The following is a 27,828-nucleotide window of genomic DNA, read 5'->3' as shown; positions in this document are numbered from 1 at the left end:
TGACCCTGGGCAGCATCCTTGGTTTCCTTCTGAGCTCATTTTCTCCCATGTAATCATTCCTGCCTTACAGGATTACTGTGAATGTAACCTGTATGTCACATATTCTGATCCTAAGGGGTTTCGCTGCACTGGAAAGATCTTGAAACTGAGAAATTTTTGACAGTTTCCCTAAGGAGTCTGCAACACAGCCAGCCCTATGGTACAGCAGATGTGAGTCTGCAATTCTTCTGTGTGGGAGAAAAGCAAACAGAGCTCTCCTGCACACCTGGGTCAGTACGGTGTCCTTGGAGAAGTGGTCTCTCCCTAATGAGCTCAGAGCAGAGCACTGCAAGCGCTCCCTGTGCCAGTTTATGATGGATGTCACAGATAAAAGCTAATAACCTGCGGAAGGAAAACCCACGCTGCAGTGGGAAAGAGCTGCAGTTTTCATGTGTCACCACTGTATGCCACTGCAGCCTAATCGCTGCGCTACTTCGCAGCAACAAGGCACTGCTACGGCCCACCCCCAGGAACCAGTTAGTAGTACACTGTAATCCCATTACGTTTGGATGTTTTCAGAGCTATTAATCTCCGAGCGAGCCGTTCAAAAGTGAATTATCTGAAAATCATAGCATTAACCTCTTTGTGTGTACACCACTTCTAAATAGTGCAAGCAACAGGAGTCAAGTTCATAATATAATACACGTATATGTAACTCACTTCTTAAGAATATTCCGTGTGTAATTTAAAATCCATCAGAAAAGAGCCAGTCATCAAACAGTATTTTTGTAACCCACTTATGCTACGGATGAAATAAGCATGAATAATCAGAAATGAACGATCTCATCCACCGTCGTTTCTAAGTCTTCCACTGGACTGGTGCAAAATTACTGGTGCATTTATCCTTGTAAGATGGGTGGGAGAGTGAGAACGGCCAGGACAGGGATTCCCAATGGGCAATCACTGAAATTATTACTTTGCCAAAATAATTTATTCGTTGCAATTTTTTTGGCAATTCTAGAAATTGCAGGGAAAGTATCCCCTAACTCAATGGCAAATGCCAAGTAACCTGGGATTTTTGTCTCAGAGCAATATTAGGTAATAATATTATGTATATAAATACATTATGTATTGGACAGGTTCTGGTTGAATATTAGGAAGAATTCCTCGTCATAAAGAGTGGTGAGGCAGTGGCACAGGCTGCCCAGAGAGGTGGTGGGGTGACCATATCTGGGGGTGTTCAAAAACCTGTGTGGATGTGGCACTGAGCGACGTGGTCAGTGGGCATGGTGGGGACGGGTTTGGGTTGAACTAGATGATCTTAGAGAACTTTTCCAACCTTAATGATTGTATGGTTCTATGATTCCATGTAAATTTAAATGCTGATAGCCATCATTCTTGTACAGGTGCGCCATCACCTAGCCCGGAGAAATTACAGACCCCCATGTGTCCCATCCTGTCCATTTCCTGATCAGTGAGGAAGAAGTGGTTATGCAGCATGTGGGGCATGTTTCCTTTCACTGTTTTAGTGCCTCCTGATCTTTGAGAAATATTAATAATAAGGTAAAAAGAGAGAAACTGAGAGCTATCTTTCCTTGTTCTCTGCAAAAGAGCCATGTGACTGGCAATTACCAATTCCCCAAAGGGATAAATAAATAAAGACATACCAAAAAGCTGAGATGACTGTAAATAAATAAATAAATAAATAAATAAATAAATAAGGAATTTCTAAGAGCCTCTCCTTGCCCTTTGGGTTTTCTCTGGGCAGAGTGGCCTGTGCTTGTTACCAGCACACAGGCTTCAGACATGCTGATCCAGACATGGTGATCCAGACATGACTTCATTCATCTGCTGAGTAATGTTTGTCTAAGAACTACTAACTGCTTGTAAGCTTTACATTGTACTTCACACCTTTGCTTGCTTCTGACTGCAGTGCCTACGGGTTGGTTTGAACTCTGTAGAAGTTCAAACTCATCCCAAGCTGGATGGGGCTTTGCGCAACCTGGTCTAGAGGGAGGTGTCCCTACCTGTGTCAGGGGGTTGGGACTAGGTGATCTTAAAGGTCCCTTCCAACCCAAACCATTCTGTGATTCTATGAAAATAAGGTGTTTCTCCTGTCCCACAGATGAGCAAACCCTTTCCATAGGTTACCTTTTTAAAGTAACTACTGCGAAAAATGGAAGTGTAATCATGAATCCAATAATGTCTCTAGTGGAAGGGAACTTAAGAAATACTGGATCGCTGAAATGTTGTATTTGCCAAACGTGGCATTCTTCTTTTCCCTAAAATCCAAAGTCTGTAGTAGAACTAAACCAGCACAGGGGTGGGGGTAAAAGGGAAATAACTATCACATGTGAAATGTCTTTGGATTGTTTAGCAACATTACCATTCACAGCCACGGAATACATTACTTTTTATTGTAAACTCCGTTCCTTAGTGGAGTATAAATCTTAAAAATGTGTCAATACATGGCAAAGTAAATAGTCTCTGGAGACAAAAAAATGTTTTAAACCATCTATCAAGTCTAAGAAGTTGATAGCAATTAAAATCAGGGCTGTTTATGTATAAACATAAATTGCAGAGCTAGCCTCAAACTAGCCAGTAAAAATCTTGGCTGGGTGGAAATTCCAATTGCAAAAGACTGCAAAAAACAACACCTGAATGTTAAGAATTGCTTTTGTAGATGATGCTTTTTCTTTCCATAGGGACACTATTTTCTATGAAATTTTATGACATCAAGGGAAATCCACTTATTTATTTATTTTTACACTCAAAGTCCAGCATTTAGGAAAAAAAATCCCAGGTAAGAATAAGGTGCCTGAGATTAAACACAGCCCATAGTAGATGAGCAATAAAGTGGATTATTATTTCAATGCTCATTTTTCCCCAGAAGTGTTATGGAGAGAGATGGGGAACTATTTTAATTTTTGTAATCATTAATCGTGAATATTTTCATAAGGGAATGTAATTACTTTTGAATTGCTGTGTGCTTAAATTGAATTATTAATTGTGACTCTTCAGTATGTGAGGCCCTAAGGAAATGGTTCATGTGGTGGTGAAGAGGAGCTATGCTGGTGGATCCTGCCTCTTCTTTAGCAGGGTCTGTTGTGGTAGAACAAGGGGAGATGGTTTCAAATAAAAGAGGGGAGATTTAGATTGGATATAAGGAGGAAGATTTTTATTATTAGGGTGGTGAGGCACTAAAACAGGATGCCCAGAGAGGTGGTGGATGCCCCATCCTTAGAGACACTAAATGTCAGGCTGGGCGGGGCTCTGAGCAACCTGATGTAGCTGTAGGTGTCCCTGTTCATTGCAGGGAAGTCAGACTAGGTGACACTTAAAGGTCCCTTCTAACTCAAATGATTCTATGATTCTATGAAGGAAATCTCAACTTGGGATCCAAATGAGGAGCTGGTATTGAGATTTTGACGTTCCTAACACTAAAACCCACCTTGATTTAATTGTGACTCCACCAGCAGTGGGTAAATGGTGGGCAATATACCACTAGCAGTGAGTAAATTAGACAGGAGAAAAATATCCATGTAGGAGTTTCTTCTCATCTTCCGTACTTCTGGAGGCAGATAAGTCCAGAAGGAGTTTCTCCATCTCCTTCAGAACAGTTAAAGACAAGAGAACTTTATCAAGTGCTCCCAGCTCTCAGAAGGAAAAGAGACTTGTGGCTTCCTCCAAGTCTCCGTGCTCCTGCTGTGTGCTCTTCCCTGTCTGATCCATGGGAACATGGATTGTATTCATTTTCTTCTAAGAGATGAAGTCGTAACACAGACGAGGTGGTGAGATACCATTTCACTGAAGGTAGCTGATGTGCCTTGGGTCTCTCCCTACCTGTTTCTGAGGAGTCCTCAGACAGGGGAATGTCATTCCTCAGCTTGCCAAGGACAGGGTTGCTGAAGGGTACCCTGGTAACACAGGGGGTGAAGCGAGCTGCAGGAAACAGCAGAATTAATCCGGTACTTTTAAACTTAGATTGGTCGTGTGGTCTCTCCGCTAAAGATTTGTGAGAATTTCACAAAATAAGACATAAACAAATCAATAGAGGAACAGGATCTGAACCACAATGCAGGCATTTATTGTCTCCTTGTGCATTAAATTACCCAATTAATGTTTCCTGTTGCCTTAGCCCGTTCTAATAAGGCTTGATGTCGCTTATCAGCCCTAATCTCCTAAATGATGAGCAAGAACTGCAGCTGGATTTACAAGAGCCTTTGGGGCACAATACCAAACTCCCAGAGAGCTGAAGATCCATCCCTGGAATGATGCTTATTAGGGGTTCTTATTCATTACCATTTACTTCACACAGATATTCGCTAATAAGATCAGATCAGCTTTATTTATTAAAGCGCTATTAAAATAGATACTCTGGACAACCAATCTCTGTGTATAAAGCATTGCTCAAAAATTAGGCTTTTTCTTGCATAAAACCATCATTTCAGATATATTCAGAAATATTCCTTTGAGTAAGTTGACTCTGCCTGGCATATGGGCTTATTTTTCCCAAAAAGGTGACCTGTAGTTTAGGAATTATTTGAGTGAGAAAAATGTTTCTAGAATTAACTGAGAGAGATTTTTATGGACTGCGTGCATAAGTTAAATAATTAGAATAGCAGTGTTGGAAAGGAGTTGGTGGTAATGAGTAACTAACAGGGATAAATGATTTTTAATAGACAGTGGTAGTGGCTTCAGCATGATAAATGCTTTCCTGTTATATGATAAAAAATAAATAAATCTATTTTACTTAGAGATCCCACTCCGGCACTACAAGGCCAGTGGGGTGGAGGAATAGATTCATTTAGATAAAATGCTATTAAATTGCCTGTATGCTGTCCTGTCAGACAACTATCGACCCCATCCCATGGGAGAAATTGATTTCTGTGCAGAGAGCTATGTTCTTTCTGCAGCATATTGTTTTGCTGCTACTGCTCTGGTAATCACATGTGCTGCCTCTTTTCCTTTCTCTCCCTTACTGTCTATTTGTTGTGAAAGATTGATTGAGAGACACGAGGGATTTACATTGCCATATTTGCTGCTTTTGGACCATTTCAATTATTTTCTGTTAAAAACATGAATATTTCCTTTCTATTAATGAACATGTGAACTTGCTTAAGTGGTCTGTGAGTGACGTCCTACAGGAGGAAGCATTTACCTTTGTTCTCCTGTAGGAACACTGGGGACCTTAGGGCTATCCAAACTCATAATGCCTGAATCATACAGGTGTTGAAAGGGAACTGATAGGGGATTAAGGATTGTTGTGTAGGTTTGGATCATCTTTTCATCTTTTATGCTTAAACACTGTTTATTAGATTTCACTGATAATAGACATTTTTAACAATACAAAGAACTTGAGGTCAAGAAATGCCAAAGCTGAAGCTGAAGTTTGTTTGACGTCTTATGTCTGTGCAGGAAAATAAGAATCAGAGTAACTGTCATCAAAAAGGTGCACATTCAGGTTATTCAGCACTAGTTTAAAAAATTAGTTTTAAAAAATTAGCTTACAATAGTTTTAGGACGAGAGGGAATTGCCTCAAGGTGTGCCAAGGGAGGTTCAGGTTGGATATTAAGAAAACTTTTCAGAAAGAGCAGTGAGGCAGTGGCACAGGGCTGCCCAGGGAGGTGAGGGAATCACCGTCCCTGGGGATGTTCGGGAGCCATGTGGACGTGGCACTGAGGGATGTGGTCAGTGGGCATGGTGGGGATGGGTTGGTAGTTGGACTAGATGGTCTCAGTGGTCTTTTCCAACCTTAATGATAGTATGATTCTGTGAAAATTGTTTGTCTGGTGAGTTATGTGCCTGATCTTTTCTAATTGTCTTTCATTCTTATATTAGTCTCATTATCGCAACTCACTTCAGTATTATCAACGTTAAAGCAGATGCTTGAAGATTCGTTTGTGGGGATCTAGATCCTTGCTGCTCACTGACAGCATTTGCACACAAAGGAGTCTCTGACTGGGAATCAGCTGTGATCAGGTTCCTTGTTCCACTTCACGCAGAAGGGAATGAGAGCCTGCTGTTTACACACAGCTGTAATTTGGTAGTCATAGGTTGCTCTACCAGACCTTGGGCCGGAAGTGTGGGATGGATTGAGAAGAGCCACATACCAGCCCAGGCTTGAAGATGATGCATCACATCAAACTAACGGTTTCATCTTTGCACATAAACACTGAGACTATGTCAAATACCCAGAATTTCAATGCTTTTATGTTTGTTATGGTGGATGGTCAAGTCTGTAAAAGCAGAATAACTGGCGATCTTAAAAAAAAAAACAAACAAACCAGGATGGAGCTTTTTATTTGCCTTTTCCATGCCTGCCTCCTTTAGTCTGTAGTAAATAGGAGTTAGGCTTGATGATCCTCATGGGTCCCTCCCAACACAGGATATTCTATTATTCTATGAGATAGGCATAAAATGCTATTTGACCACATTCGCATTGGCCATCGGGCATCTCACAGAAGCCTTGCCAGAGTAAAGTCAGAGCCTTCCTGTCCCTTCCCTCTCCAGGGGCTGGTGGCACCCACTCCAGGTGTTTGAGTACGGCCACACTGTGAGTATGGCACAGTGCAAGCACTGTGCTAATCGTGACTGGGACATGAGTGGAAATTCTTAATGCAGAGACATGGCTGGGACATGGAGATTTCCTGGAGGAGAACAGAGATGGGCTGGAAGGGAGAATCACAGGAACCCAAGAATCACATCTGAATTGTCATATAGGAGAGCCCATCCCACATTTCTCAGTCAGACTCATAGGCCCCTGAGGCTAGTAGGTATCAGTGAGTCCTGAATACTTACATTTTTTTACTCATATTAGCTTAGATTTATTTTCATTTCATCTGGACATAGTGGTCTTCATATCTTCTCTTTATTTTCTAAATAATACAACATCAATACTACAGTAAGATATCTACTGCAGCAATAGTAATTAAGCAGTAAATAGCCAGCGTGCAGACATGGAGTTTTACTCTCCCCACACCGAGGTTTCTTTGAAAGTTACTTTTCTATGGTTTTATAACTACCACTCATGTCACATCCTACTAGTCCTTTGCAGCTCAGTTACATTTCATAATTTTCCTGGGATAGCCCAGTGTCTCTTAACTCTTCACCTTCGGGTATGAGATTGCCTCTCTTTATTTTGAGGTGAGGAAATGGAAGGAGAGGCTGCACTGTGTGGTGTTCTTAGAAATACAGAAGAAGGGAAGAGACAGAGGATGAGGAGCTGGAAAGATGGAAGGTGGAAGAAGTAAGGGGGAGATATGTATGTAAGAGCATGACTAGGAAATGGACAACATTGTGTGGTCTGGGGAAACAGCACAGTGAGAGCACAGCTGAATAAAAGGAGTCAGGTGATCAGGGATCAGCAGGAAGCCCAAACAGTGAGACCTACACCAGAGCAGGTGGGCTTCTTTCTTCACTCTAATCAGATATCACCTGCAGATTACAGGGGTAGATTTTGTCTATTGGTGACCAAGATGATGATAAACTAATAGGGTCTTGAAATACTAGTGTGAAAGGAATCTTACAAATAGGAGATGGGTACAAACATTAGTTGGATTTATGAAGTATGAAATTTCTTGTGACCTGTTGTCTTCTGATTATGTGTATTTTTAATTAAGTGAAATTTAATTTGATAAGCCATTAGAAGTACCCCTGAAAGGAACTGCTAGATGTGCTTCGTAAAGAGTTTCTAGGCTTCTTTCTCACAACAGGGTGAATTTTGCTTTATGATCGCTTTTTGTAGAGTAAGCAGAGAAAGCAAGCTACTAGGAGACTCTAGTGCTGATAAATGATGGGCTTTTGTAAACTGTATGCTGGAGTATTCTATCTTACATTTATTGTCTTGTGTTTACATTTGTCTGTGCTTCAGAACACAGTTAACCGAAGAAGAAGGTGGCCCTCATTCCCATCCCCATCCTTGTCCCCACTGATTTCATGCAAGCATCCATGATTTTAACAGAGCTTTTATTTTGGAGAGTGAAAAATGCTTTGTCTTTCATGTCAGGTACAGGGAGAGCAAAGAAGAGAAGAAGATGTCAAGTGAATCTGTCTGTAAAGGATGAACAGTTTGCAGGACCTGCTCCTGGACCGCTGCTTCTTTCTATTCAGCGCCTTCCTCCTTTGCCACCCATTGCTAAAGACAAACACAAAGAAACACAAGAACAATTTAAAGTAATGTTGCAGTACAGGGTAACATATGGAATATCTAAGCATGGCTTACAACGGTTCTCAGGACAGAGGAAACCAAAGATTTGTGTTACACTTTGAAATGCACTTTTTGAAATAAAGAGCTTCAAATCTTTTTCCAGTTATCTACCAAGCTTCCTCTGTATTAGGAGGACTCTGACTTACAGATAGACTGGATAGTGGAAGTTGTGCCACCCTTGGGAACTCCGCCTCCGCAAGAGGTGGCCTCATTGGACATCATCTGGGAGGCCCTGGAGCCACCGGAGATCCCACTGCTGGTAAAGCCTGAGGAGTGTGTTGAGCCTTTGGCACCTGGAGAAGTTACAAAAGAGAGGTTGCTGTGCTTTCCTAAGGAGAAGACTTCACAGGATAATTGTAAACTGCCATTCTTTTCTTGAAACAAACAAACAAACACAAAGCTAGAAAATGTGTCAGAAGACATTGATTGCTAATTACTTGACCTCTTCCATCGGTGCACTGCCTTTTAGAGGGCATCCTGGTGAAAGAAAAAGAAACTGTATGTTGTGGATGTTGCTGGAATGTAAAGAAAATCTACAGCTCAGTCACAAAGACTGCTTTGATTAATTTGGTTGTCCAAAACAGTTTGGGCAAAGTTTGTCTCTGCTGGAATTGCAGTTTTCTGAGGAGTTGACTGAGGGACATGATTTAGTGGGAAAATATTGGTGGTAGGTGGGCAGTTGGACTAGATGTCAGGGGGAAGTTCTTCACAGAGAGAGCAGTGAGGTGCTGAAACAGGCAGCCCAGAGAGGTATTGGATACCCCATCCCTGGAGGTGTTCAAGACTAAGTTGGATGGAGCACTGGGCAAAGTATCCCTTCTTTTCCTGGAAGAAGTGTAAAGCATTACCAATGACAAATGGTAGCGACAACCCTTAAAACATTCCTTGAGGATGCTCAAAAATTTTGGTGATGAGCTTGTTATAATGTTGTCTGTAAAGTGATATTGAACAATACTCATGCCCTGCTGCATGTGGGGGAGGGCTTCCAGCCTGAATGGAAAGGTTAAGAAGATGCATTTGAAGAGTGAGAGATTTCAGGAGCACCTGCGGAAATGAAATCAGGCCCTTCTAGCTCTCAATCAGGCAAAGAACGTGTGGCAAGCTCTCCTGCTGCAGGGAGCCAAAGCTCACACCTGTCTTGGCAATGTTACAGAGCAAGTATTTTTCACAGGGCTAAAAGCTCTTCTGGAGTGTGTCCTGTAGGCATGGCTAAAGTCTCCTCTAGTCTTGTAGATTATCTTCACCAAAACCAGTGCTTTAGCATACAGTTGGTACAGACATTGCAAGAATGAAGTAAGGCGCTGTCAAATGTTTACTTTGTCGCTCTCTTCTAAATATTCCCAGAACTTGAACTGCAACTTCATGCTTCCTGTAGGACGCCACTGGTTATGGGCTTGCACACTACTGCTCTACCACCACTATCTGTAACAGAAGGCAGGGTTCTGCAGCTGTCTGCTTTGTTATGATATTGGTGGTGGTACTTGTGTAGTGGGTTCTGTGCTGATAATGCAGTGGGGTATGTCTTAGAATAGCTCTTTCTGCTTTTTAATCCCTTGGTCATCCTCTTTTCCTGTCAGTCTCTCCCATTCCGCCCTGCTGCTACCATCCTCTAAGCTCTTTGCTACTTTATTCTGTAACCTAAACTCAATGATCAAATAATACAAAGTAGAATTTAAACAATACCTCTCGAGGGTCCTGCACAGTATCTCTCTACATGACCCTTATGTTACTTACTCTCTCAGAGCCTCACACTGTGAAAAACATTGTCAGCAATGTAAACCATATCTAAAAAAAAATAATGTACCTCCTCTCAGCCAGGTTTATCACCATTTTACTTATTAAAAAACAGCACAAATATAGACCCTGGACAGCTTACCTGGCCAACCACTCATTTTATGGCTGGACGAGTCAGGCTCAGCTCCATCCTTCTGTAGATCTGTAGCTGCTTACCACAAAAGCAGTTGGCCAGCAGTTGGGAAGCTGTTGACCAGCTGACTAGGAATTTTCCAGCAGCTGACCAGCAGTTGGCAAGTTGACTGGGAGCTGCCAATATAGCAGGGATCCCCACTTGTTACCACCCCACAGACTGTTGGTAAACACGTTCCTGATATGTGAGAGTAGTGAGTCTAAGACCCCCAAAGAAGTAAGGGGCTTGAAAGTCTTTACCCAAGGTCAGCCTGTGAACCACTGTGCTGCTGGGTAAATCAGAATCACATGGAGCTGTCTTCTCTGTGGGGTTATGCATACTCAGAGGGTGCCTGCTGAACCAGATTCCATGGGTAGGACTAGCAGACAGCATGCCTTGTGTGTGCATCCTGTGGGACACGGGGTTAAACAAGTGCCAAGCTGCTTCCATTGTCAGATCAGTATTGCTCTGTGTATGGAACAGAAAAGCAAGCATCTACAGGGTTAGCTTGCATGACAGCCAGCTATGCCTATTTTTAGCATTTGGATACATGCTGCAAAGATATGTGTATTCCTTTATGTATTTAGCTCTCAAACTGCAGCTAATTACCCCCGTTATGGAGACTGCATAAGATTTCATGCTTTCTCCCTGTATTTGTGATACATATGGGTGTGTAAGAGCAAAGACCGAGGGGAATCTGATAATTTATATGAAATGTTGGTATGCAGATCATGTTCTTGCATACATGTATGGATGCTTACTGCTAGCGTGATTTTCTGCATTATTGATGATTCCTAGTGGACTGGAAAGACAGTGCAAACTTTGAATAAACACTTCCAAATCTCATGAATGCTACCTATGCATATATATACTCAAGCACATGTACATTCACAGAAAACCTTCTCAACAGCATCCCACTCATAACATGCAGTTCCATATGTGAATCTTCTGTCTTCAGTGCAATAAGGGGATGTAGAAGAGAAGTGGTTATGTGACAAGCTTATTTTCAAGGATATAATTCTGATTTGCTCTATTCACTAAACAAAACAAAACAAAAACTGCAAAGGAAAAAACAAAGTTTCTCATACCCATTTCTTGTAGAGTAGCAGTAGTCCCTCCAGAAGGAACGCCTCCCCCAAAGGATTTTGCCTCACCAGACATGATCGATGAAGCAAGAGAACCTCTTGCAATTCCAGAGGAAGTGAAACCGGCTTTGTGGACGTTCTGGTCAGACATTTTGCCTGCTGAAGGTGCAGAAAGAAGTTCATAGCCACCCCCTTTATACCCTATCCAGCTAAGAGCAAAGAAACGAAACTGAAACTGGAAAGTAACTGAAGCCCACAGTCACTCAGGAAAACGAAACTGACCTTTATGCACATGCTAGATAAAAACCAAACAAACCTTATCAAAAGCATTTAAAAAGGGGGTATTTCCTCATTTCAAGTGTTAATGTGACTCTGAAAAAAAAGATAATAGACAAAAAAAGACAGCAAAGCAGTACTGATGTAGAAACTTCAGGCTGAGTTTGTTACAGTGCCCAGAGTTCTACTGCGATGCAGCTATCCCACCCCAGAAAAACTGTTTACAGGGAGTTGTAAATCAGAATACAATTAACATAGGATGATTGAAATTAATTTCATTATGGAAGGAACTGTTAGAGGATTTGTGTCATGAGAGCAGATTGACACAGCTGTTTAGTTCTTCCTCGTGCAAATCGTGTTGAAGCTCCATCTTTAATGAACAGTTCATGGCATATGCCCCTTTAATTGCAGCATTTCTTAGCCACTAATTTAGATTAGACAGTTTAAAAATCCATAGGTCTCCTTCCTTAGGTAAAGAGGACTATCTGGTTAGTTCAAAGTACCACAGGAAAGGCTCTCACAGGGTAAATAATACAGAAAGAAGATCAAGCATTTTCACTGTTGGGTAATGCCCTTATTTTGCACATGTTGGGTTATGGAACAGACGACATAAAGTCCATTTCTTTGCTACTGTATGTGGTATGTATCTGAGCAGTGGGATTCTTGCCCCATGCACACCTGAGCAATACTGCTTTCTGTATCTTCAAACGCTTTTCTTTTATTCATTTTTATTCTTTAATTCAGATGTGTTTGTCTTATTTAATTCCAGTACGGTTGCTTTTATTAACCAGTCTGCTTGCGTTAGGCCTTCTGTCGTGATGCATCTTCATCCTGCCAAATCTCTCCTTATCTCATCTCTCATTTATCAGTTTGAATTATTTAATATAATGAAATATCTAAAGTTACAGCTTAAATGCAAGTAAAATTTCATGTAAGAATAGAGCAATTAAGTTGCAGGCCCACTTTGAGTCACAATATAACAAAACTGACTCTTGATAAGTATTGCTGCATATACTTCCTTCAGAACTGCTAAGATCTTTTGGTGCTCGGTTAATATCACTTATTTAATATTCCAAACACTCCAACAAGAAATGATGAAAAAATCTGGCAAAGCAATGGGGAATTAAAACTTCATGATATTGCAGAGAGACACTGCATATGATGAGTTTTTACCAAATTCTAAAACACAGCAATTCATAATGAATACACATAGAGTTGTTTAACTAAAAACATTAAAAATTAGATAAAACAAAAGCTTAATTGCAAGTGAAATGCCTCAAGGCAATTCATGATTGATAAAGACATTGGTGATCAAGCAGGGAAAGGAGGAATTACTAGTAGTCTCCTAAAGATGAGGTGAAGAAATTCGGTGTAGTAAGGAGAGGGAAGCTACTAAAGAGAGTCAGGGAAAGTCTTTGCTTACAGGTTGCCCAGAGAGGTGATGGATGCCCCGTCCCTGGAGATACTCAAGGTCAGACTGGATGGGGCTCTGAGCAACCTGATCTAACTGTAGGTGTCCCTGTTCATTGCAGGGGAGTTGGACTAGAAGATCTTTAAGGGTCTCTTCCAACTCAAAGGATTCTACAATTCTGTGATTCTATGAAAGTATGCCACAGAACAATCCACAGGGAGATGACTATAATACCTCATGTGTGGTTGCAGTGAGTTGGATGATGAACACATCAGTATGCATAGATGACACGGTGCTAAAAACAGCTGACCTCTGCCTACCTGCATGTTCATTATGACTACTGGTACAGCAAATTAAGTTAGGAAGTTCTGGCCTGGAAGGCATTTGGTTTTGCATGTTTTCAGCTTATTGTGAACATTTGGGATATTCTGCTTACATGTATAGAAAAAAAAAAACCAAAAACTTTCATGAGTCCTAGTAAGCTTCTGACACTTCACTTTGCAAATAGTTCAGCTTGGCATAATGTGGCCAATCTCTCATGAGTGTGCCAGGGCTAAGCCCACCATTTAGGTCTTAAAGGCCCTGAGCAGACTCCCTGGGGCCCTCCACCCTTGCACTCTGCCTGTGGGCTCTGTCCCTGTCTCAGCAGTGCTGTAGGTGCATCTGTCTGCAGCTATCGCAGCCATACCTACATGACCCAGGCTCTCATCTGCAGCCTGTATTCCTTGGGCCTGCCTGGTTATGATGGGTAGGCTTGCCCAGTGATCTCTTAGCTGTGGCTGACCCTGATTACTATCACCACATCTGAACCTGATCCATTGACTCATGCTTCTGGCTTGACATTGAGTCTGCCTCATCACCATAATCTCATTTGATAATTTGGGCATTTGCTTCCTCTGGTTGTCATCTCTCAGCCTGCTTCACTCACCTTTCTTGGGGTGGTGGGGCAGGGCTAGAGCTGGTGGTGCTCCTGGCCTTTCTGTCATACTTAATTCCCTGTCCCTTTGGGAACAGCCAGCCCTTGCTGTGCCCTGACAGCATGTGACATGGCTGACATCACAGCCTCCACTTTAAAGATCCAGTGCTATTGCTGAAGTGGGACTGGGAACAAGAACTCAGCCCCCAAGATCATAGCTTCCAAAGTTCTCCTCCCTCCACCAGCCATCCAGAAGAACACACTTCTTTCACCTGCTTACTTTGTGTAAGATGCTTTCCTTAATGATCTCCTACCTGTTTTACTTCCTTTAACCAGTTTTTTGGGTTCAAACGCGTAATTTTCAAGCTGTTAGCCCAGTATATTTGATGTCCAGCTGAGTTTGCAAGGAGCCTGTCCCATAAGCACAGAGGTCTGTGGGCTGTCAGCCAAAAATTCACTGATAATTTAAAACCGAAAATGATGCAAGGAAAGCGAAAACAGCTCTTATCAGTGAATCTGACAACCAGCCTCATTGGGATCTGGGAGAGTGTATGAGTAACTTCCCTTCTTCAGAAGATGAAAATTGGAGGAGAGGAGGTAGGTGGCGTGAGCTGACCTGAGAAGCGTTCAGCAGCACTTCTGAGCCTCAGAGAACAGAGAGTCAAAGCCATCAATACCAAGAGTAGGATTACCTCTATTTTCAGCCTCGCCATAACTTCAGCAGCCTTATGTGCTGAAACATTTGCACATTTCAGCTAACACAGTTTGATATTAAACTCTGAGAGTTTCAGGTTCAGATGAAACCTTTCAGTGCCAGAAATCAGGTGCTATCTGGACCAGGTGCTCATTAAACGTAACTGGAAGACCAGAAGCTGGCTTGGAAATACTCTGACAATTTGAGTCATGGGAATCCTTCCCTTCTTTAGGAAAAGAAGTGTGCGAAGATGAAAATACCAAACCAACCAATACAGACAAACAGACATGCACTCAAATCTTCTGTATTTCACCCCAGAGTGAACTGACTCTCTCATGTCTCTGGATACAACCTGCTGTGCCGCTGCAGCCCCTTTTCCTTGAAGTTCTCACTAGTGTACCACTTAGACACGTTTCCTTCATAGCGATGCTGGCCAGCTGATGGCAGACATTAATCTCTGCGTAACTTGCTTTCGGTAGTCACCTTTCTCATTCTAATAACGTGTTCATTCAAGTCACTTTTTCATAAACATTTTCCCATAAACCTCTGTTTCAAAAGAGATTATTCAAACAGCTTTTAAACAATTACTCTTTTGAAGGGTCTAATTGAAGGAAATAAACCTGTAGAGAATCTGACTGAACCAAAGATCTTCAGCATCCAAGATTATCTATCTGTCACCCTGTGACCTATTTCCTTCACACTACTTTTTAATTTTTGTAGCAATTATAGTGTATATGGATAATACCTATTAGCATATTTATGGTCATTGCTTCATATTTATTGTCTGCACAACTCATTAATCTTCATCTAGTGTGTGAGGCTGACAGCTCAATCTATTTTGCAATCTCTGGGCAGCAGCCATATCCAAAAAGCTTTTGTTTCCCTGTAAATAAACTGTGTTCAGGACCAGAGGACAATGGTACATCACGCGGTGATTGACACAAGCCACGGCTGCTAATCAAAAGTAGATTTTATTACCAGCTGAGTCAAGTGCATTATGGGGCCATTGTTCTTGTGCTGTCAGGGCAAGAGCATACGTAGTCAGTCACCTTCTCAAGATGGGTTGATTGTTCTCCAAGATTAGACAGAGTTGCCTTATTATCTATCCCAGACAACAAGGCATCTCACCCAAACAGACGCCTTTACAGAAACTGCCTGTACATCGAATTGATTTGAATTGCTAATGCATAATCTGTCCAGCACAGATGTGCAATGAATATTTGGATGTTGTTTTGCATGTCAGTTGAGAAGGCTGAATGATGAGGTGATGATCATTCAGTGATGGGTACTGGACATTTGCCAACAATTGAGTTTGAGCACTTTCCCTGACAGTAATCAGATCAGCTTCCAAAACGTCTTTTCTTCAATTCACTGACAATTTATGTTAGAAGATAATGCAACTCTCTCACAGTTAACACAGTTGGCAGCAATTTGCATTTTTTTCATATAATTAAATTTTTCATTTCACCCGAGAAGAAATAAATACAAGCCATATATAACTGATACCCATATTCCAAGACACTTCCAAAGTAGTTCCACTTGAATAAGAGACCGTCTAGCTAAGTAAAAAAATTGAAATGCTCCACAGTACAGGTGACTGTAATTTTATTAGTTATAAAGCTGCATTTGAGACACACAAAAAAATAAGAATGCTATTATCAAGCTGCTATAGGATCATGTGATCATGGTCATGTTGACAGAAGGCCAACCAACATAATGTTCTGATTTAGAAAACTGTGGTCTCTGTCAGGACTGACTTATATAAAACAGTAAGAAAAAGAAAATTCCACAAGGCTGATATTATGACATCAGGGGATTGAGCGAGTTCACACAGTGACATTGTATGACTCCTGTAAACGTGGGAGAGGTTTTAATACAGTCACAATCATAGAACCACAATAATTTAGGTTGGAAGGAACCTCTGGAGGTCATCTAGTCCAGCCAGGAACTTACCCTGTTACTTAGAAACTGTTCCTGTTGAGTTCTGAGCATCTCCAAAGATGAAGATTTCAAATGCACTCTGGGCAATTTACTCCAGTATTTGACCACCCTTAGTGTGAAATACTGCTTCTGTATACCAAATTAGAATTTTCCATGTTGCGACTTATGTTGGTTGTTTGTTGCCCTATCTCTGTGCAACTCTGGAGAGATTTGGGGTCCATCTTCTTTAGACCTACATTATTTCAGATCTAAAAAGCATGGCAAAACCCCCCCTACATTTAGGACATAAGTAGCTAAAGAGCAACTGTAAATTTAGGAAATCAGGGCCTCTCAGGGATAATTCTGATACCTTAAAAATATTACCTTCTTATTTTACTTTGATATCTGGCTTGTTCATCTATAATCATACAGTGACACGCTTTTCTTCAGAAATAAAATGAAAATGCTTCTCGACAACGTGCAGATTACATTAATGCAGATTTATTCTCCGTCTGTCTAAGGTAAGGATGAGTACTCATGAGCATGTGGTGGAGGGAACAGTCACTCCCTTTAACTTGGTGGTTTTCCTACTGGTAAGACACTACAGCTAGGAGGAGCTCACAAAGTGATTGAGCTAGAAGCTTTACAGTCAAGATCAGAAAGGAGTTTTAAAGGTAAGTCTGATTGTTCTATATGTCAACCTTGTTCAGGGTTAGGCTAAGTCATTCTCATTTGAATTTCTATTACTAGAATCCAGAAACAAAGCATTTGAGTAAATGGCCTGAAGACACTTTAAGCTTAGACCTCAAATACAATTGGATGGCAGAATCTTAATGGATGTTCACTTCTCACATCTGAATTTCACACTATACTCCTCAGAGCTCCTCTGTCTGGACCCTACACCACAGTGACACTTCCAGTCTTATCCTTAGTAATATGTTTGTGAGCACAGTCAGTCTTAAGTTGTAGGCTAGCTTATTCCAGGGCTTTGTACCATAATCCAGAGACATCAGATAAGGCCCTGCTCAGAACAGACTCTGCAAAACAAGAGGCAGTCTTTCAGCCCTTTGAGAGCCACACCAGGTCTCAGACACTATAGGAACTGGGAATACAGGCACCACTAAGCCATGGAGACATATTCTCTTATTTGTTCCCTCTCTCCAAGGAATTTTTCATTATTTCCTTATTTTGGCTGGTCCTATCACTTCCCATGTTGAGCAGTCACGTGCTTTTGAGGCACTGAAATGAAGGTGTGAGCACCGTTCTCAAGGTTGTTGGTTTCTGCTGTGAGGAGCGGTGCTTGAAAGCTGGTGTGGAATAGACAGCGCTCAGTGCTTTTAGCAAAGTCATTTTTTATTGCCATAGCAGTTAACACAAGTCACCAGTCCTACACTCAAGGATCCTTTCCTTAAGGTTAGCAGCCTTGTTTTCCAAGGCATGAAAACTTACTTAGGCTGATAAGTAAATGTCAGCACCATGTCTCTCTCTCTCTTTCTTTCTTTCTTTCTTCCTTTCTTTCTTTCTTTTTCTTTCTTTCTTTCTTCCTTTCTTCCTTCCTTCCTTCCTTCCTTCCTTCCTTCCTTCCTTCCTTCCTTCCTTCCTTCCTTCCTTCCTTCCTTTCTTTCTCCCTTTCTCTCTCTTTCTTTCTCTTTCTTTCTTTCTTTCTTTCTTTCTTTCTTTCTTTCTTTCTTTCTTTCTTTCTTTCTTTCTTTCTTTCTTTCTTTCTTTCTTTCTTTCTTTCTTTCTTTCTTTCTTTCTTTCATCTTTGAGACCAAAAATGGGTGTAAAAGTAAAGAAGAATTCTCACAAACCAAAAATATATAGAATATCTGAATAAAAAGTCCCATTGTACATTATTTTGTTAAAGAAATAAATAGATATGTGGTAAAACTGTCATCTGCTGAGTAAATGTTCCACTCGGTCTTGAGGTTTCAGTCTTTCCATGAGTGGCTGCATGAGCCATGAACATTTATATTAGCAAAGACTCAGGAATATGGGAATACAGACAAATCTACGTTGAAAGGAAAAAAGTAAGTTCACACAATGTTCAAGAACAGATGTATAGGCATGAGGGAAACTTGTAATTCTTTCTGAAACTTAGGGGCAAACTAGTGAAGGTGGCAGACCTGGTAAATAAACCACTAATCAGTTGTATCCTTTCTTTAAGGCAATATAAGTCTTGTTTTGTTTTGTTTGTTTGTTTTTCTAGGAAGAAATGTGGTGAAAACAGAAATAAAGGGCAAATAAATTGAATTAATGGTCAAAATGCTATTTTAACAGAATTGAGCTCCCAGTGCTACTCAAATGTAATCACGGTAACTGATTTAGTAAAGCTATAGCAAAATACACTGTCTACAAGCATTAAGTAAGTATGTATAAATACAGGAAACTTCTTAATTCACGGGTGCCACATGGATGAGCCCATGGGTATGTGCTGAGCAACTGAGTGGCTCAGCTCTGTCAGGACAGCTGTTCCCTCAGCCAGGGAACCCAGGCCAGCTGATGCTCCTGGAGCAGTCCCAGTGGGTCCAGTTCCACATGGAGAAGAAAAGGAGGCTGTGATGCCCTCCGTCTACAGCTCAAGGCAAAAGGACGTGGGTTGGTGAGTTCTGCTTTGTGGGTTATCAGCTATCTTCCTCGTGTCCCTTATGCATGTGTCCAAGGAGTGCCCTCTGATCATGTGTCTGTGGTCACTGCTGCAAGGTCCAAGGGAAAGTCAGTTTTCAGAAATGAAAGGCAAGTCTTGTCTGAAGACGAAAGCTAAGCACGGACAGCTTAAAACATATGGATCTCTTCTTATTTTTCCTCTCTGAGACAGGTTTCTGAGGCTGCATATATCATGCTACTCAGGCACGTTGATAGTAAGCACAGTATAAACATTTAATGCACATAAAGAGGTTTCAAATGCTAATACAAGTGAGTATTTATGAAAGCATAAGTGCTGGAAGTGTTTTTATGGCCAATTTGAAAAGCTGTTAATAACAAAGTGGCCAATCTGTTCCATGGGTAAGGGATCTGAAGACCAGATGGCCTGATTTACTTTTCAGCTCCAGCTGCAAGATGTGTAGGTAAGCTTCAGGCCACGCTTATAAAGGACTGGGAGTTTTCCTTGGAACCAGAGTAAGAGCGGCTGGCTCGTTTTGCCTCTCCTAGGTCATTACAGTCTGTTTCAATGAGGAGAAACCTCTTGTTTTATGTTTCTTTATACATTTTTTGCATCTGAAAGATAATTATGTTTGACAGTCATCTTTTCTGATTTGAAAATCCAGGCTACATGTTTATATGACTTACACTGGAGATTGAGTACAGTCTGATTGAACCTGGTGAGTTGGCTTACTGTCGTTATTATAAATAACTGCAATCTGGCATCTAGAATATTAGAAAAAGCAAACGGTTATAGCAGCGTGAGTTAGGATGCAGTACAGTTGTGCCTAGGAGAGAAGTGAGAAAAGCCTGCAGTGAAAGCCCGGCCTGGGAAGATCGCAGAGCATGTCCTCTTAGAATCCACTTCTGAGCATGAGAAGGACAAGGAAGCAACCAGGACTCATAGAATCACAGAATCACAGAATGGTTTGGGCAGGAAAGGGCCTCAAAGCCCACCCAGCCCCACCCTGTGCCATGGGCAGAGCAGCCCCCCTCCAGCTCAGCTGCCCAGGGCCCCATCCAACTTGGCTTTTAGCACCTCCAGGGATGGGGCACCACAGCTTCTCCGGGCAGCTGTGCCAGCATCTCACCGCCCTCTGAGGGAAAGATGTTTTTCCTGACATCTTGCCTAAATTTCCCCTTTTCATTTAAACTGTGCTTGACATGAATTTGCCAAGGGCACACGATGCCTGGCCTGCGTCTGACTGCACTGTGACAAAACACCCGGTATTCCAAGCACTGCAGAAGCTTTTGTAACACAGAGAAAATGTTATTTTACTCAAGAAAAGCTCTTGGTAAAGATCTTTGAAACTGTATGCTAAAGAAACTACTTCCTCATCTCTTCAGTACTTTTTGGAAACACACCTGCCTGTAAAACCTGAACACGATAGATGCCCTAAAGCAGTAGTTTCTTTGTTGGTTAGATAACTTTCTTCACAAAGTCCCTGTACACTTCTGAATATCGCTTATACATGGCAACAGAATGCAAGCCTCACAAAAAGGTTCATCAAAGTAGATCTGAATCCTTGTGGCTAGTTCTTAAATGGGAATGAAAGCGCTTCCCTATTTATAATGCTGAGGCTGCTGGGCAAGACACAGTAGACGACTTAAATTAAATGTCAGATCATGAGGTACTAACAATAAATAATGGAGAGATTTCTCTTGCCTTCAGTGGCTATGGATAAGCCACTGGACAAACTATTTACTGCAGGGAGGTTGTGCAGTCCTAGGTGGATCATTCCGACCACATCTATGCGTTTTTTTCACTTGGATGAAGAAAGCAGGCTGATGTGAGCCTGTAATGCTCTCATCTCAGAGACTCTGTGGTCCCAGGGGCCATAAAGTAGTTGGGAAAGGATCCCTCACCAATCATACCAGCATCATTTTCTCCTCAGGAAGGTATTTGCCATGTGCTTCCCTTGCCAGGAAGCCTTCCTTTGCACTGTCCCTACTCGGTGCATATTACATATCTGCCTGCACTGTGGACCTTGGCCTGACTGCTCAGGGGACTGCTTGCTCTGTCACACAGCTGGTGGGTGGAAAGGAGTCACCAGGAAAAGGGAAAGCAGAACAAACAATGGAGGTGGAAGGGAACAGTCACTTTTCTTTTGCTGTGTAGGAGATGTACTGCTAATGGCCCCATGTTCTAGCGTGCCCTCTAGAAATGGGTGTGGATTTTGAGACCAGCAGTGGAGTGTTCACTCTGCTGAGCAGATGATTCTACCAAGGTGAGTGTGAGTTGTCTCTCCTTTCCCTTATCCTGGAAGTAGCAGCAGAGGCTCCTGGCGGTGCTACAGATACAGCTTGCCCATACAGAGAGTTCCAAGAAGTCAGGTAACTGGAAGGACATGAGTGCAGGTTCCCTCCACTGTATCCTTACTATGTGACTGCCAGGGGGAAGAATCTGATGGAAATTTCCCCATTTGTAACTGAGCACCATGATGACCTAGTGACATCTGAACAAATCCATTTCCTACCAATATCTGTCCATTGTGCCCCTGTTTACTCCCATTGGTCTCTTCCATTAGAACACTGCTCTATCATGAGAGCATTGGAAAAAGGGAACAAGAGCTAATCTGTCCCATTAAGGAAATCATTCCTTGGGTTCCTGTACAAACACAAATTAGTTTTTGTTTGTTTGTTTGTTTGTTTGTTTTGTGCTCAAGCACCTGTTAGCATCCTAGACTTAACAGCAGAGGATCCAGTAACTTCATTCCCCACAGCTGATGGATATATAGAAAGCTGCCCCACCCCTACTGGAAGTTTGGTTTAAATAGTAGCAGCTATTCTAAATGGAAGTGTGACTTAGGTGTGTTTTCTGGGGGTGCTAATGAAGCTGTTGAGAGGAGTTTGTTCTCCAGGAAAAGGTGAGTTGGATGTGCGATGGGATAGGACTTTAGCTTTTATTTCCTCAACAAGATTTTGGTATTTGTCACCTCTAGCTATTGTTATGTCACAGCTCATCTGAAGGTGTGTTTTGTGAGCTTAAATAATGTATCATCTGAAAAGTCTATGGATGACTTCTGGCTGTGAGCTCACCTGTCTGTTTCTCCCACCCTTCCCTTCTGTAGGTGTTGCAGTAATCTTAACAATTGGCAAAGGGAGCCTGGTATGGGGAGAGTACAAACAGCCTTATTAAGGGGAAAAGCATTTTTTAATCCTTCCTGTCCCCACTCACCATGCTGAGTGTAGCGTAATAGTAATTTGAGTTGTTGGGGGAGGCAACAGTTTTGTATCTGAACTTAGTTACTTTGCTCAGCTTGCAACGCCCTGGAGTATGTGTGGTATAGCTTATCATTCTGCAATCCTCCCAGGTATGAATTATTTTTTCCTTTTGTGTCTTAATCATTAACTGCACAGTTCTATGGTAAACTTGGAGCCAAGAATTGCGATGGTGGAGGAAACATGCAGAGTCACTTATGAAAAGGAAATGCTTGTCTTGAAATCCACTGTGGGAGTCTATTGACAAAAAGTAGGTGCTGCGTGAGTTTCAGTCATCTGTTTAATGGTCTCAAAGTTTTTCTTTAACTCACTGAATCTACAGCCTTTATCATTTGTTCTGTTGCCATTGTAAATGGCCTTGCTCTTTGCCAGAGTAAGAGAATCTGTTATAAAAGGGTTGTAAACAGGGAAGGTGGAACCAAGAGATCCTGCAGGCAAAAGAAAGGAGGTTTGAATTAAGTTGCAAGAGGAGTCAATCTTCTGCCTGTTTATTGTTGCTTATAATCTAGAGGGGTTTCCATCCAAGCAGTAGCAATACTGCAGTGACTATACTGGTACCTGGCAATGTAATACAACTTATCTTTTAAACTGTTTTTTCCTTGTTTCTGGACCACTCCTCACCAGGCATAAAGCACTTATTATCATATTGCCTGCATATAGAAATTATTTCATGGTTAGCAGCCCAGTAATGTTCTATCAGGTTCTTGATTAAGATATAAACTCATCTGGATACAGTAATATTCTTCATAACATCTTATGGAAATTATCTTCTTAAATCAAAAAATATTTATCCAGTTGGAATCAAGGTGAAGAGACCATGCCCTCTTTCAGTTTGTTAAAATGAATTGCATGTATTTGTTATATAAATTCTGGCTCCTATTACTAAGAAGAAAATTACATGTGAATCATTCTGCTCCCTGCTGTAACTTTGGGTTTCTTATTTAAGAAACAAATGTAGTTAGGGGTGTATTTTATATCTGGTTGAGGAAAAAATTCCCCTAAAAGCCTGGTCTAGGGAAGAAACTACCTACCATGGAGAAAGGCATACTTATGGCTGAGAATCCTGCCTTCATGATCTCCTGTAGAACTTCTGTTTTCTCTTGAGTCTTAGTAAGAAAATGAACCTGGAAGGATCTAGGACATTCCATATCTTTCCAGTTCTTTTTTGTTAGCAATTTACTTTAATACTTTTTGTGCCTGCTTTGCGTGCAGTGGATCTGCTTCTTCCAAATGGATCTTTCTGTGAAAATTACAGCACTTCTGTGTACAGTACGTTCAGGGATTTGCTTTCTCTTGTTCTTTTGTAAGGATTAGCAGAACAATTAGTCACTCCTTGGCACTGTGAGACTAAGAGCATGCAGTTCCATGATTCTGTGATAATATTTCAAACAGATTTAGGGATCAAAAATTCATCAGTGATGTTTTGCTTTGTAAGTCAGAGACTGGTTGATTAACTTAACAGTTCTTGTCTTGAATTCACCTTTAAGTGCTAGAAGAATACTTCTACTCAGAAAATGACGTTGCTGGAATAGGTGACACACTACACTCTCCTCTAACTGTTGTTATAAGGGGAAATGGCACAGACTTTCCCAGCCGAGGGGCTGTTTCAGGAAGGGAGTTGTCTACTTTTATGTTCTTTAAACACTGTGTACATCAGATTCCAGCCCAGCTCCAGCAGGGCCACCCAGAGCAGGGCACCGAGGCCCATGGCCAGGTGGAATCTAGAGATTTCTGAGAAGGAGACTCCACAGCCTCTGGGCAGCCTGTGCTGGTGCTTGCTCATCCTCACAGTACAGAAGTGTTGCCTGATATCCAGAACCTTTTGGATCCTTTCTGTTAAGCTTTAAGTTTTCAGCTTTGTCTGAGTATAATAGAAGATAGTTTCTTGGATTTTTTTTAAGCTCTAGCAAATCTTGCTGTACAGTGCAGATATTATGTATAAATGTGAAGGGGAAAGATCATGAAATTTAAAAATGGCATGTAACTGTAGCTGTAGTGCATGTTGTTTGAAGACTAATTTTTCCATTGATTGATCATCGTTATTAGTTGCTCTCCAAGTCAGTTAGCTCGGGTACAGGAGTGTTTTGCAGTGAAGTGAGGGACTGTAGTGTGCAGGGGGGGGGGATCCTGGAATCAAGCAGAACGCAAGGTGAAGGGAGAGCCAGCAAGAACCACCAGCCCTCATTAGAGTAGCTGAGCAGGTGTGGGTGGGTCCAGGAGCAGTGGTATTCAGATCCAGGGATGGACAACTATGTTGGGTTGGGCCAACTCATATTAGAACCAGTGACACTAAAGAAAAATGTTAGTAACTGGGGACTCTTTGCTGAGAGGCACTGAGGCACCTATCTGCTGCCCAGATGACTTCTCTAGAGCGGTTTGCTGCCTGCTGTGGGTCTGCATTTGGGGCATCAATAAGAGGCATCTCTTCTGATAAAGCTGGAGAAATACTGTCTGGTCCTATTCCTTCAAGTTGGGTCACATGAGGCTGCAACAAGGAAATTTCAAAATACTGCAAGAGGCTTTATGTCTCTTGGAAGGATGTTGAAGAGATTAGGAGTACAGGTGATATTCTCAGTCTTCAGTTGGCAACTGGTACTTGGGAAGGAGGAGGAGAATGGATCAGTTGAATGATTAAGCATGATACCATCTATGCAGCCAGAGTTTCAGCTACTATGATTTTGGATGTACCTTGGAGAGACCGGGCACGCTGGTGTTGAGTGGGACACAACTGACCAGGAGGCACAAGAATGCTCTGGGCAGCAAGCTGTCTGGGCTGATCAACTGAGCTTTAAACTAGACCTTATGGTGGGAAAAAAAAAGTACTTCTGAGTGACAGAAAAGAGTGAGGGAACACTGACACTTCAGGAAGTGGCAGGGAAAAACATCAGATTCCTCCCAGAGGATTTTGGGAGGACTTCTCCAAGAAGGTAACAAGGCTGACAGTCCAGCTGAGGTGCCTCTACATCAGTGTACAGCATGGGAAGAACAACACAAGCTGCAAGCAATCCAACAGGCTCCTGGGGTCTGATGAGGATAACTTACCTGTTCCAGGTATTACACAAACCAGACAGAGGTGTAGTGTTACTGGGCCTGACACTCACCAGTGCAGAGGAGGTCATTAAAGTGGTTAAGGTTGGAGGCCATCTAGGCTGTATCCAACACTATTGTCAGCTGTAACAAAAGAGGGGTGGCCAGCAAGGAAAGAGAGGTGACTTAGCCCCTCTACTCCACCCTTCTGAGGTCCCAGTGGGAGCACCACATCCAAGTCTGAGGCCTCCAGCACAGGAAAGACATGGAGCTGCTGTTGCAGGTCCAGAGGAGGGCCACGAAGAGGGCTGGAGCACCTCTCCTATGAAGAAAGGTTGAGGGAGCTGAAGTTCTTCCTTCTAGAGATGAGAAGGCTTAAGGGAGAACTCACTGCAATCTTCCAGTAATTGACAGGAGATTATAAATAGGAGGGAAAATGACTTTTTACATGGACAGATGGTGATAGGACAAGAGGGAATGGTTTAAAACTAAAAGAGGAGATTTAGATTGGGTATTAGAAGGAAATCTTTTCCTCAGAGGGCGGCAAGGTGCTGGCGGAGCTGCCCAGAGAAGCTGTGGTGCCCCATCTCTGGAGGTGCTCAAGGCCAGGTTGGATGGAGCTCTGGGCAACTGAGCTGGTGAGGGGCAGCCCTGCCCATGGCACGGGGTGGGGCTGGGTGGGCTTTGGGGTCCCTTTCAACCCAAACCATTCTCTAATTATCTTAAGTAAGGATTTCAAAATTCAATGACTCATGCTTCCTTTCTCCATGTAAAACAACTCCAAATGATTTCTACTTTGATTTTCTCAGTCATTATGTCTGTCTTCTCTTTGAGGGCACAGAAATTGGAGTCACGAAGATATTAGCAGATTTGTCTCAGTGTTCATGAGGTTAACTTGTTGGTCTTCTCATATGACAAACATTGCAAAAATCTGGAATGAACTCTGTTAATCGTGTGCTTAAAGTAACTGGCAGTGAAGAAATGCACATCCATAAATCAATAGAGACTAATCTCTGATTTATTTATTTCTTGGGTCACGTGTTCTACATCTACCATAAACACAGATAAAGGCAACTATAACTAAAATGTCTATTTCCTTCTCTACTCTTTGTGTTGGTATTCATGCCGTTGAATACACTCCTTTCATAATACTATATTTTGTCAGTATTCTACAGTTATTATTTCCTTAAAAATACTCCTGTGATATCAACTGTGTAATAAACTATAATTCAAAATAAAATCAGTCATTTCATCCATGAGAGAGAATAATAATTCCATAATAAAAAGGAATGAAGTTTAACAATATGATAATGTAGCATGAAGTTTTTATAGACTCCATGTAAATGTTAAAATCTATAAATTTTTTATATTGTGTAACATAGTAAAAATAAAAAGCAGAAGTAGTTAAAAAGAGGATGGAAGGGGGTGGAGAAAGGCAACATTAGCAGGCTGGTCTACTGCTGAAATTCTGATTTCTTTTTATAATGTGGGGAAAATTGTGCATATAAAATAACTTGCTTGTGGCTTATTTTAATCATTGTAAGTATTTCAAGTAAACTGAACAAGGAAATTGCAAGTTTCTACCTCCCAGCCCAGACTACTTGTAAATTAAGAAACTTTCAAGGCTAATAATCTCTCTTCTTGCCTCTCTTTGTTCACACCTAGTATCCATGAATCTACTTTGTATTTTTCTGACCATACTCCTCTGTTTGTCTATTTTGGTTCTAACTGAAGGTGAAAGGATGCACAAATATGGAAAAGTGGACAGAAGATTAAATCCTCCTTATAACCGTTTTCTCCATGTTGTATCATCCATTCTACAACTTGTGGGATATGAAGCCCAAACCTGCGTTTGCTAGTAGTCTAAGGATTATTTCATTGTACTCATCCATTACTTTATCTTCTGGCACTAGATCACGATAGGCGTTTGCATTTGAATAAAGCTTTTAGAAAATGTATTTATTGGTTTTTTGGTTTTTAAAGAAAAGGAGATGTTCTGCCCTTGGAGACATTTGAGGTTGACTGTACAGGGCTCTGAGCACCTGATGCAGCTGCAGGCATCCCTGTTCATCGCAGGGGAGTTGCAGATGATCTTTAAGGGATCTTTCCAACTCAAACGTTACTATGATACCCAAGTTGTGCCTTGGGTTAGATTTGATGTTAGGGAGTATTTCCTCATGGAAACTCTGGTCAGGCATTGGAACAGGGTGCCTGGGTAATTGGTGTAGTGGTAGAGCCCCCATCCCTGGCAGCATTCAAGGGATGTGGATGCGGCACTCAGGGATGTGATTTAGTTGTGGACTTAGTATTAATTGTGGTTGGACTTGATGATTGTAAAGATCTTTTGGAAACTAGATTATTCCATGATGTAGCTGCTTCTGTTAACAGATGGTTCATCACTGACAATAGGAGAGTGTATTTTGCTTGCATAATCAAGATTATCATAAGATGTCCAAGAAGGAAGAAGAGTAAGCATAAAGTAATGAGCTGGCTGAACACTTCCAGAATCATTCACTTCAGAACTGCAAGGTGAGGAACA

General features: G+C 41.7%; 1 protein-coding gene and 2 long non-coding RNA genes across 3 annotated transcripts; 2 read left to right on the top strand and 1 right to left on the bottom strand.

Annotated features, from left to right (window-relative positions):
- Positions 1-7,931: 7,931 nt before the first annotated feature.
- On the bottom strand, positions 7,932-11,347 carry IFI6 (interferon alpha inducible protein 6). Its single transcript, NM_001001296.6, has 3 exons — positions 11,184-11,347; positions 8,336-8,482; positions 7,932-8,117 (listed from the first exon to the last, which is right to left on the bottom strand). The coding sequence occupies exons 1-3, from the start codon at positions 11,329-11,331 to the stop codon at positions 8,089-8,091; spliced, it is 324 nt and encodes a 107-aa protein (NP_001001296.1). The 5' UTR covers positions 11,332-11,347; the 3' UTR covers positions 7,932-8,088.
- Positions 11,348-11,980: 633 nt separating this feature from the next.
- LOC121110098 lies at positions 11,981-19,979 on the top strand. The gene is made up of 3 exons (XR_005857909.1): positions 11,981-12,095; positions 16,919-17,071; positions 18,607-19,979. It is a non-coding gene; the product is annotated as an uncharacterized LOC121110098 (long non-coding RNA).
- A 1,128-nt stretch (positions 19,980-21,107) lies between these two features.
- Positions 21,108-27,247, top strand: LOC101749901. The gene is made up of 3 exons (XR_001465306.4): positions 21,108-21,268; positions 22,401-22,512; positions 27,024-27,247. It is a non-coding gene; the product is annotated as an uncharacterized LOC101749901 (long non-coding RNA).
- The last annotated feature ends 581 nt before the right edge of the window (positions 27,248-27,828 follow it).

The sequence above is a fragment of the Gallus gallus genome, chromosome 2 (genome assembly GCF_016699485.2).
Source record: "Gallus gallus isolate bGalGal1 chromosome 2, bGalGal1.mat.broiler.GRCg7b, whole genome shotgun sequence".
NCBI classification, from domain to species: domain Eukaryota; kingdom Metazoa; phylum Chordata; class Aves; order Galliformes; family Phasianidae; genus Gallus; species Gallus gallus.
This window is presented reverse-complemented; position numbering and strand designations above follow the sequence as displayed.

What these genes read in the sequence shown, in the direction of transcription:
- IFI6 (NM_001001296.6), bottom strand. Translation starts at nt 11,331, where the DNA reads ATGTCTGACCAGAACGTCCACAAAGCCGGTTTCACTTCCTCTGGAATT. An exon ending in TGCTACTCTACAAGAAATGG is followed by an intron (nt 8,483 to 11,183) that starts GTATGAGAAACT and finishes TAACTTCTCCAG; the next exon opens with GTGCCAAAGGCTCAACACAC. An exon ending in TTCCACTATCCAGTCTATCT is followed by an intron (nt 8,118 to 8,335) that starts GTAAGTCAGAGT and finishes GTTTGTCTTTAG; the next exon opens with CAATGGGTGGCAAAGGAGGA.